This window comes from Ictalurus punctatus, chromosome 13 (genome assembly GCF_001660625.3).
Source record: "Ictalurus punctatus breed USDA103 chromosome 13, Coco_2.0, whole genome shotgun sequence".
NCBI lineage: Eukaryota > Metazoa > Chordata > Actinopteri > Siluriformes > Ictaluridae > Ictalurus > Ictalurus punctatus.
Window position 1 is genome coordinate 523,722 of NC_030428.2, and position 11,279 is coordinate 535,000.

General features: G+C 43.9%; 1 protein-coding gene across 1 annotated transcript in view; it reads left to right on the plus strand.

The window, feature by feature from the left end:
- Nucleotides 1-251: 251 nt before the first annotated feature.
- zgc:174164 (ZnMc_adamalysin_II_like and ADAM_CR domain-containing protein) overlaps nucleotides 252-11,279 on the plus strand; it is an 11,886-nt gene continuing 858 nt past the window's right edge. The window contains exons 1-22 of the mRNA XM_017483309.3: nucleotides 252-621; nucleotides 2,617-2,726; nucleotides 2,826-2,902; nucleotides 3,019-3,097; nucleotides 4,107-4,183; nucleotides 4,489-4,678; nucleotides 5,228-5,290; nucleotides 5,385-5,456; nucleotides 5,578-5,741; nucleotides 6,038-6,128; nucleotides 6,582-6,712; nucleotides 6,863-7,034; nucleotides 7,723-7,812; nucleotides 7,911-8,106; nucleotides 8,327-8,432; nucleotides 8,641-8,824; nucleotides 9,149-9,235; nucleotides 9,478-9,583; nucleotides 10,096-10,237; nucleotides 10,440-10,542; nucleotides 11,052-11,083; nucleotides 11,241-11,279. The exon at nucleotides 11,241-11,279 is cut by the window's right edge and continues 858 nt beyond it. Coding sequence (XP_017338798.1) covers nucleotides 516-621; nucleotides 2,617-2,726; nucleotides 2,826-2,902; nucleotides 3,019-3,097; nucleotides 4,107-4,183; nucleotides 4,489-4,678; nucleotides 5,228-5,290; nucleotides 5,385-5,456; nucleotides 5,578-5,741; nucleotides 6,038-6,128; nucleotides 6,582-6,712; nucleotides 6,863-7,034; nucleotides 7,723-7,812; nucleotides 7,911-8,106; nucleotides 8,327-8,432; nucleotides 8,641-8,824; nucleotides 9,149-9,235; nucleotides 9,478-9,583; nucleotides 10,096-10,237; nucleotides 10,440-10,542; nucleotides 11,052-11,083; nucleotides 11,241-11,279 — 2,417 coding nt within the window. The 5' untranslated portion in view covers nucleotides 252-515. The remainder of the gene's footprint in view (nucleotides 622-2,616; nucleotides 2,727-2,825; nucleotides 2,903-3,018; nucleotides 3,098-4,106; nucleotides 4,184-4,488; nucleotides 4,679-5,227; nucleotides 5,291-5,384; nucleotides 5,457-5,577; nucleotides 5,742-6,037; nucleotides 6,129-6,581; nucleotides 6,713-6,862; nucleotides 7,035-7,722; nucleotides 7,813-7,910; nucleotides 8,107-8,326; nucleotides 8,433-8,640; nucleotides 8,825-9,148; nucleotides 9,236-9,477; nucleotides 9,584-10,095; nucleotides 10,238-10,439; nucleotides 10,543-11,051; nucleotides 11,084-11,240) is intronic.

The following is an 11,279-nucleotide window of genomic DNA, read 5'->3' on the forward strand; positions in this document are numbered from 1 at the left end:
TCACGTTAAGCTTTTTTCCCCCCATTGTAAACATTTAAAACGCAATATAAATGTACATATAAAGATTTGGTGTGGTTTGTTGTGTTGTTGCTGTGTGACTTGTGGCAGGAAGAACACACCGTTAGACGTTAGTGAAACAGGAGCAGCTCTTGAACGCTGCACGATCATTTCGTCAACGCGTTCAGGTGAAGGAGCAGCACTGTGTACCTGTCTCAGCTGAGCTCGAGCTCTCTCACACACAAAAAAAACACAAATCTCAACGTCTAATTATATAAACTCAATATAAATGTACATATAAAGATTTGGTGTGGTTTGTTGTGTTGTTGCTGTGTGACTTGTGGCAGGAAGAACACACCGTGAGTGGCTGAGGTGTAACGTTAGAGCAGCTCTTGAACGCAGCACGATCATTTCGTCAGCGCGTACAGGTGAATGAGCAGCACTGTGTACCTGTCTCACCTGAGCTCTCTCTCTCTCACACACACACACACACACACACACACACACCAGACTGAAGAATGGGGGGAGAGGAACTCAGGAGCAGCAATAGAAATCCCAGTGGACACTTTTCCACACTTCTCCTGCTCATCCTGACGGCGCACACAGACGGAATCATGAACCCAGGTGAGATATTTTAGTTTAGCAAAACGCAGATTCGTCAGTTTATCACCTGTGTAATGGCTGTAGAGCTGGAATAATCCTCTCATCAGCTTTTCTAATAATGTCTGATGAAGATTGCTCTGTCATCCAGATTAGAATCCATATTAATAATATTCTAATGCTGATAAGCAGTCTTATCTGATCTTAGAAGAGCTGGAATAGCCTACAGACTAACAGTCTGAGTCTGACTAGTATATTTACATGTCACTCTTTGCATCCAGGAAGCACAACATTATCACAATAATGTCACTATTCATGACATTTTCCTCTTTTTGGTTTATTGCACGTCAGTGTTTGATTTTATGATGCATGGGCGTCTTTATTTATTGAGTTGTTTTTATTTATTAAAGGAAAAACTTTGGGCTGTTATAGTGAAATAATCAACGATGAGGTGGTGTGATGAGGTGGAGTGACCGTTCAATTCAATCGAATTTTATTTGTGGACACAAAGCAGCTTTCAGATGTACGTTTTAAATGGATTTATCCCGGACGAGCGACGGTGGTGAGGAAGAACTCCCCGAGACGACTATGAGGAAGAACCCTCGAGAGGAACCGGACTCAAAAGGGAACCCGTCCTCATCTGGGTCAATAGTGCGATTATAAATAAATAAATAAATACACCCCTTCTATAAATATGCTAATACTACATGCTCAAATAGTGCAGTTGTGTAAGCAGGAAATTCATTACAGTCTTGACATGAAGTCTGTTTAGTTGAACTTCTCCACTGTCTGTGGTAATTGTAGTCCTAAAGCTATTATTGCATAACTGTTCATATGACTTGAGGTCCAAAGCCATTGTATGGTTTTTCAGTGGTAGAGAGAGAGAGATCATTAGGTATGCTTATTGCCCTGTAATGGTTAAGGACAGTGTACTTTGCATGCAGAGTGCAAGCAGCGACTCTCACAAGACTAGCTATGACATCATAACTAAAACAGAGACAGGGCTGTTCCCTTAACGCCAACAACATTTTCTAGTCTATCAAGGAGAATAGTATGATCTATTGTATCAAAGTAACACAAGCAGTGAGACACAACCCTGATCAGAGGTCAGTAGAAGGTCATTTACTACTTTAACCAGCGCTGTCTCTGTGCTATGATGAGGTCTAAATCCTGACCGATACATTTCATGAATGTTGTTCCTGTGTAAGTACGAGCAGAGCTGCTGTGTACAAACTTTTCTAATATCTTAAAGATGAAGGGGAGATTTGATAACGGTCTATAGCTGGACAGTTGAGAGGGGTCAAGGTCAGGTTTTTTAATCAAGGGTTTAATAACCTAGTTGAAGTGATTTAGGTGCATCGCCAGTGCTAAGGGAAGAATTGATTATATTTAGAAGGGGTGTGATTACTTCTGGAATAATCTGTTTGAAGAAACATTCAGGTAAGGGATCTAGTACTCAAGCTGATTATACCCATGAGGAAATTAGTGAAGCTAGTTTGGTCTCTGTAAGTGGAGTAAAACATTCTAAACGTTGATCTGATATTGTTATATTATCATCTACAGGGTTAGTTATCTTCTCTTAATGTGGAGAGCGAGACTGATCTAGCACTGAGAGATTGTCTATAGTTCAGCAGGTTCTCCTTCTATCCTGTTTGAAATGCTACCAATTTGGTTCGACGCCATTTACGTTCTAACAGTCGAGTGGTCTGTTTTAAGGTACGTGTTTGACGGTTATACCAGGGTGCTAGCTGTTTCTCTGTACTTATTTTTTCCTTTTAAGTGGAGCTACCTTATCTAGCGTGCAGCAGAACGTTAACGCTAAGCATTCAGTCGCCTGATCGAGTTCTTTGGGATCAGACAGTGATCCGATCATAGTTGGTATCTCTGGGAGGTCATTGATAAACTCTGTGCAGTAGCGGACGCGGTTATTGGCGTGATAACTCTTACACCGCAGCGATCGACTAACAGTTAACCCTGTTCTGTTTATCGAGACATTCAATTAAACGGATATGTTCACAGATCTGTTCCACCCCCAAACATCACACCTGGAAAACTACCAGATCGTCATACCTCAGCTTGTGCACAAACGATGGCAGAGACACGACGACTTTGCACAAACACACAGACAGGTAGTCTGAGTATGCACGCCGGCTTATTTAATACGCAGCCTCGATCGCCAGTCGAGTTCTGATTCGTTTACTACTTTTTCCGGTATTTTGTATTCGCAGAGAGCAGATCCCGAGAGTCTGACCTACTCGATTCAGATAGATGACGCTGTTCACCTCTTACACCTAACCAAAAACAAGTAAGAGACATGTGTGTATATATATATTTTTTTTTCCTCATTGCGATTATTCATTTTCACATTCACACGTAAAAGCTTGACTCCGGAGGCGTGTGCGTCTTCTTCTTGTTTTCCAGAGAATTTTTATCACCTGATTTCGCTGTGGTCTCCCATGACGTGCATCGCAACTCCACGACGAAGCACAGAGAGAAACCTGTAAGGCTCCTGCCCACTGGTCACATCACTAACGCACTGATTGTAGTTTTTCTCAGTCGCTTTGGTGCATTTCTCAGATCGCAGTTGAATCATTGTCATCAAAACTGTAGCGATAGTTTACCTCAGGAAACACTGGCAGGGTACACTGGTATACTGAGATCATTTCGACACGAGGACTTGTCATTCCGATGGCACTGATGTGTCCATTGAGAGAAATATTTACTTTTGAGAGAAGTCGAATTTGGGGAAACCACTCGAAGCATTCGTTGTGTTGAAGTATTTCACTTTGCTTTCGTTTGATTTGTTCGTCGCCGTTGAAAGTCTGTCGATTTTGACAATAATCCTGATTTTGAATCATTTTGATTGCAACTGTAGATAGGTTGGTGTGTGTATAGATAGATGGAGAGAGAGAGAGGCATGGATGGAAGGATAGGTAAATGGATAGATGCAGATACAGGTGGAAGGAAACATAGATGAATGGAAAGATTGGTAAGTGGATGGATGGATAGATGGATGCACGGACAGAGATTTTGTTGGTTTTAACCAAAACCCCTCTCCAGTTCCTACATCCAGGTATGGATGGATGGATGGATGGATGGATGGATGGATGGATGAACAGATAGAGTGATGAATAGGCAGATGGATGGAAGGAAAGATGGATAGATGAGTAGATGGACAGATGGATGAATGGATATACAGGTGGATGGATGCGCAGATGGACTGATGTATAGACTTACATATGGATGGTTATCTATATATGAGTGGATAGACAGACAGATAAATGGAGGTATATAAATAGAGCAGTATATAGATGGATAGATAGGTTAGGTTAGGTTCAGCTTTATTGTTACTGTCAGAGTACAAGTACAGAGGCAATGAAATGCAGTTAGTGTCCCGGTAGATGGAGGAATGAATAAACAGACGAGTCAGATGGGGTTTAAACAGTGATTTATACAATGCTAGTCAGAGCTGGTTGGCCGTTTGCTGTGAAGTGATTCGTCTGTTCCAGGTGCTGTGTCATTACTACGGCCGAGTCTCAGGTTATGAGGAATCTCTGGTGGCTCTGAGCACCTGTAATGGACTCAGGTATGATATTACTCAGAATGTAAAGTTTGTCATGGCTGATGAGACACCTGCTACACCTTTGTTTGTTTACACCTTGATTTGTTCTTCACTTATTTAACCTGCCGCTCCTGTCTTTATAATGAAAGGATCCCATTGTGTATACCAAAACAAGGAACTCATTGTACCTGGCATGACTAAGCACATAACGTGTTATGTGTGTGTATATATAGCACTACTGTTAGCGGTATTATATCAATGACTTACATTAATAATAATAATAATAATGCATTATTTATACAGAACTTAATACGTGTATTCTTTTCAAGGGGCGTCATTTTCATCGGCAACAAGAGTTACGCCCTCGAACCCGCTTTGCACGCCGCGAACAACGAGCACGTCCTGTTTCCCCTGGAGAACAGTCGGTCGGATCCGTTTGTGTGTGGGGTGGACAGCGAACGCGATTGCGGCGAGGACGGCTCCTGCGACCGCACCTTGTCGATGGAGACGTTTTTACGGGTCAGTAATGTTTTGCCGTGTAGCTACTGGCCGGTGCGTTCTGGGAAAGTTCCTCGTGTTCAGAGTCGGGTTACGCACAGCTCGGTTTCCTGCGCTCCCTGTTCGAAGTGTTCATCGGCGTGTAGTGTCGTAGCTCCAGGTGACGGCAGATTTTTCTTGAGTAGATGTCGTCTAGTTCGGCTGAAGAAAGAAATAGTGTCGTTTTGTACTTGCGCGTGAAATAAAAAACAATAATACGATGATATCTACGCGGCGTCTCGTATTAAAAGTCCGATATATCACCGATCGCATTAATCACTGGGTTTAATTGAACAAAATGGCTTCCACGCTCGTTATTCATCAGCGCATAGAATAGCACCCGATCCGGCGCGCACGGTTCTTTTACATATTATTATTTTCTCTCGTGCTTCGACAGATACACGTGCGAAACCTATTGCTCTTCCTGTGCTTACGTTCCAGACGCTGAACTCTTGGCGTATTTATTGCTTTCTTTCATTACTAACTTTATGCACAAATATCTGTTCATCTGATTATCGGTCTCTCCGACAGAAAAAACGCAACCTGCCTCAGACCAGATACGTGGAGCTGGCGTTAGTAGTGGACAATCTGAGGGTAGGGGCCTCAAACTTGTTTACATTTGTGTTGGGTGGCTACGCGGTCAGATTGTGTTTTTGTTTACTGTTTATCTGTTTGTTTTCTTGCACAGTTTGTATTCATGAAGAGCAACCGCACTGCTGTGAGGGATGAAATGGTCCAGATTGCTAATTTATTGGACACGGTGAGAAATTCCTAGTGCCTCGTGTCGTTTTTCCGTCTTGTTATACATATCTATATGTGTATATAATACTAAAACACTCCAGGATGTGGAGAATCCTGACCCCGCTCTCTCGGCCCTGTAGTACTACCGGCAGCTGAATATCCGCATCGTCCTGGTGGGTCTGGAGATTTTCGAGACGAGCAACCCGTTCGACGTGGGGGGAGACCCGAGAGTGGTTTTAGGACAGTTTGTCAAGTGGAGGAAAGCGAACCTGACATCGCGCAGCGACATGGGCCAGCTCGTGGTGTAAGCAGTTTAAGCACGTGATGATGCTGTGGATGACGTTCCACGTGATTCTTACGTGGAATGTGGAGAAGGCTAAAGCTTCGAGATGACTTTAAGGCAGATTTAGTAATAAAACGTTCCAGTCGGTTCTAAAGGAAAGCGAAAGTGCTGTAATAAATAACTCAAACATTCACACCACGTTCACATTCCAGATTTTTTGGATTCTCCAGGGTGTCTGTGCGAGTCTGTGTTTGTTCTTGAAGTTACCATGCCGTCGTCTCATTTGTAGTTTTATTCTTGTGTCTTTTCCTTTATAGGGGTCAAAAAGGAGCGTACAGTGGAGGGATTTTGGGCATGGCCTACGTCGGGACTGTTTGCTCAGCAAGCAGCGGCGGAGGAATTAGCGTGGTCAGTATCCTGCTTCACCCATCATGGAATTCCAAACATCATTACGATGCCGTTTGCGGTTAAGTAGTCCAACAGGTCGTTCCCCGAAGACTAACCCGAGCCCGCGTCGTGTTATTCGTGTGTATCGTGACATCAACACGGCTGACCGATGATGCAGCACGTAGCTAGTGATGGGGGTTGGTGTACAGTAATCAAGGGCTGGAAGGTTCTTTCTTTCAAAAGTTTCTTTATACCAAGATATTGTGAAAGAGCGGTATTTGCAGACTAGGTAAAGTTCAGGGGTCATTTTTTGAAGTGAAACAGGAGATGACTAGGTAGCGTGGTGTGTTGTTCCGAGAACACGCCAGACATGAGGAACTGGAAAAACTGGAATGTCTAGTGAGAGAGAGAGAGGCTTGAGAATGTGAACTATTTCATTGAAATCTTTGTCATGAGAATCTGTTTTCTTCGCAGTATGGCGACAATGGGTTTCAGTATTATTCCACGGTGCTGGCTCATGAGATGGGCCACAATCTGGGCATGACCCACGACGACACGCGCTGCAAGTGCGACGGAAGCAGCTGCATCATGTATTCGACCGCCACGTCAGTACCGCACACACTTGTGGTTATAGGGAAACGAACTGACGGCCTCTGACCAATCACAATCCAGAATTCGACATCCTAATCAATAAAGCTTAGAGAACGATGCCTCTTTTTTTAACGTTTATTTATGCTACGTTTTCGCACGTGTAGCGGATCGACTCTGTTCAGCACGTGCAGTGGTACGGATTTTGAGAACCTGGTCTTGCGTGGAGGAGGCGCGTGTTTGCTGAACCAGCCGCCTCAGGACAGCGTCATCTCCGCGGCCCAGTGCGGCAACGGCATCCTGGAGGCGGGGGAAGACTGCGACTGCGGACCGCCCCAGGTACCGAAACCTAACAAACACGCGCTCCAGTCCCGAGTTCGTCGATTTACCCAGAACTGTAAATCACTATTCGCTTGTGAAACTCGAACAATTCACGTTCATTAAATAGGATGAATAAGACGAGCGGGACAAAAGTAATGGCGCCCGAGAAAAGGAAGCCGTGTCAGAGCGTGACCACGGCTGCGCTGCCGTTTATCAGTAGAGTGCCGCAGGGATGAGGTTTTTGTTATGATTCTTAGACGTCCCATTCATCGAGATAATCTTCACAGATTCAGGCTTTATTGAAAAACACAAACCACACACTACAACTGTGAAAACATTATAATTTGATCAGTCTAGACGTCGGAATAGTTTGCAAGAGTGTGAGTAATGTGCACAACGAGGCTGTAGTAGATGAGTTTGGCTTGATGATGACACTTCCGTATTCGGTGGTTTTCTTCACATCCACGCGATTTCTGCCGACGGGATAGAATGCGGTCGGGAGCAAGCTGCGTCACCTAAATCGGCATTTTCAACTTCCTTTTGCCTTTTTCAGAGTTCTGTGGGTGTGGCTAAATGTAAATGTATGCAAATGTATGTTATCTTGTCAAAAGATTGACAGATGAGGCTCACTGATTGGAAACAGCTTTATTTCTCATGTAAACCTTCATATGTATATGTGTGTGTGTGTGTGTGTGTCGCATTGCAGAGCTGCAACAGTAAATGCTGTAACGCGGCTACGTGCACTTTCACAAAGGGTTCAGCCTGCGCTGCTGGCCTCTGCTGCAAAGACTGTCAGGTACACACACACACACACACACACACACACTCTTTATCTCACTACCCATGTGAGGGACATTCCACTGCCATAATCATTGACGTGTGTATCTCCTGCAGATTGTGGTGTCTGGTACGCCCTGCAGACAATCTGTGAACCAGTGCGACCTGCCGGAGTACTGCAACGGCACATCCGCGTTCTGCCCTTCAGACTTCTATCTAATGGACGGCCTTACCTGCGAGGGCGGCACCGCCTACTGCTTCGAGGGCCGGTGCCAGACGCTGGACTACCAGTGCAAGCAGCTCTTCGGCCAAAGTACCTACCTTGTCTTTTATTTATATATATATATATATATATATATATATATATATATATATATATATATATATAAATAAAAGCAGTAGGCAGTTTCATACATACACATCACATATATGATGAGAGAAATGATCTAGTATATGATCCACAGCACTGGTGGAAGATGTTTATATTTAAACATCACGGCTGTTCTGTGTTTATTTACAAAAAACAATTCCAGACGCAATAAAAGCCAACGATCAATGCTTCAGCTACGTGAATACACAGGGCACCAAGTTTGGAAACTGCGGTTACTCCGGATCCAGTCTGGTCCCGTGTTCTGTGGAGTAAGTTCCATCACTATCCTGAAATGTTAAGCACTTCGTTAGAGAGGCAATTTCATGCTGGAATGGTTGTAACCTGAATTCTGGATCGTGATTGGTTGAGAGGGCCGGTGAGGGAACGAGTGTTTATAGCTGCTACGGCGTACTGTACGTGAGAACAGGAAGGAACTCGTTTTGCAAACGTTAATGATCTTTAACGTTTTTTCTGCAGCAATTCCATGTGTGGGAAGGTACAGTGCACAAACTTTGACTCGAACTACCCCCCGGCCGGGGCGGTCATCAGCGTCCAGGACATAGCACCAGGGGTCTCGTGCAGGAACGCCGATTTCAACCTGGGAACAGACGTCCTGGACCCGGGATACGTTAAAACAGCGACAGTGTGCGCTGCAGGCAGAGTGAGTATGCGTAATACGTGGTGTGTTATTTTTTCCCGTATTCTCGCGCTAAACTAAACCTCAGCGTTCTGACGCCAGCTCACATCATCACTGCGTACTGTATTATAATACAAATGCAGGATGTAAATAGTGTACAAGAGCTGTGTTGGTGTTTCTCAGCATGGTAGAACCTATGGAAGTCCACACTGTGGCTCATTAGCTAGCTTTCATGCTAGTTGTCGGTGTTTATATATATATATATATATATATATATATATATATGTGTGTGTGTGTGTGTAAATTCATGTTTTTGTATTCTTTTTGTTTTCGGATGTTGGCCCTCAGGTCTGTGTGAACTTCCAGTGTGTGAATTCATCCGTGCTGACACAAGGCCAGAAGTGTGATGCTGTAAAGGACTGCAATAGCAATGGGGTGTGTATCGTAACACCTGCTCAGCTCTGAGGCTGCGCATGACTTTTTTTTGTGTTTTTTTTTAAACGAATGATATAAAAATACATGTTAAATGTAATATAAGACAGGGCCTAGGTCAGAGAGAGAGAGAGAGAGAGAGAGAGAGAGAGAGAGCACTGCTAACGAGGGAACATTTTAAGGGTTAAACGTCATTGGGTAAAGATGAGTGTGTCGTTGTGTGACATGAGTGTGTTACGTTCCAGGTGTGTAACAATAACGCCCACTGTCACTGCAACAATGGCTGGGCTCCTCCTGACTGCAGAACATGGGGAAGAGGAGGCAGTGTGGATAGTGGACCTGCTCAAATAGGTACACACACACACACACACACACACACACGAATGAACTTAAAGTGTCTCTATAAGCATATGAGCGCTCAGGCTCATTCTCCTTCACACTGCTGGCAGGTTTTCTTCACATCAGAGCGCATCGAATTAACACACACACACACACACACAATATGAACTCAGACGTGGGATTAAAATCTCCTCCATCCTGCACACATTATGATTCCATGACCTCGATCGACCTTGCTCGATATAAATGTGAAATAAAATGTGAAATAACAGTCTGTGCTGGATCAAGTGCTATTCTAAGTGCTGCTGAATAATGAGTGCGGAAGCCATTTTGTTCAGTCTGAATACGAGGAACTGTTCCCTTCCTGAGTCTCCCAACGTTACTTCCTCCTTAAAATTGAATTGACGTTAAATGAGTATATTTTATATATATATATATATATATACACATTATTATTAGCGTATAATAAACAATGTATTCTCGTATAATACTGTACAAGTACGAGCGGTGCGTTCTGTTCTCAGATTACACGCTGAGGAATGGCCTGTTGATCTTCTTCCTGTTGGTGCTGCCCGTTCTGGTGCTGCTGGTGTTGGGTTTTCTTTACATATTCAGACGGGACTCTCTAAACAGGTGCTTCAGGCGCCGACGGTCCAAACAGAGCAGGTAAAAACCACAGTTTCTAGATTTCTAACCGCAATTTCTGTTTGAAGGAAACTCCATAAAATGGAGACAAATCAGCGTCACCTCTGTGACCACGGTCCTGCTCAGCAGTCATGTTTCGAGTATTTTAAAAGTCAGTAAAACGAAATTCTTAAATTGTAAGAGGACAGTTTAAAAGCGCGCTTTATTCCGTCACACTTCACAGGGCGACCGAAGCGAGCGCTCCGAGGAACGGCCAGCCAAGCGGAAACGTACAAACACCTGCGCGTCCTCCACCGCCAACGCAAGGTCCTCCTACGTATCCACAGGTAATCTCCATTACATTTACTGGTTTGGGGGCCGCTTTTATCTCTGGCCGTCCTGAGATTTAAACAAACACGACCGTGGGAAACTGAGCTCGGGTTTAGTCAGGTCCACAGCGTGAAGATCGGATTTTGTAGTGCTTCTAGTTAGAACTCGAATTGATTGTGAAGTCATTTTCTTGTTTTCTTCGTAATAAACACGCAAGCAGGTACAAACGTGGAGAAGCGGAATAGTTGATCCCTCGGTGAGCATAAGTGTTGATTTATCTAATATTGCTATGAAATATTGTCCTTTTGTAGTTCGAAACCTCAGTCTGAAGCTGTTCTGAAGGACATGCCCAGGTTTTCTGCTTAATGTTAGCGTGTCATGGCCGCTGCTCATGGTGGAGGAGGAGAAGGACCCAGTGTTCTGTATTGTCTGCTTTATACAACGGGATGGCTTTATTTTTCATGTACAGCTAATAGCTGATCCATTTTGTCCATCATAGTGATGTTGTCTTTGGTGTTTGTTTCAGTATCCGTCTGCCACCTCTGGAGCTCAGGCAAGGTAATATATATATATATATATTATTTATATTCATTCATAAGCCTTCAGTAACTGATTGATCCTGGTCTGAGTCTGGTTTAAATGTCAGTACACCCTCAAGTGTTCCTTACATAGCAATGAATAAATGCACAATCATGTTTTCTGTTTGCTCTCGCAGTTCTAACAGTCAGGGTTCTGGTGGCGTGCAGCCTGCGAT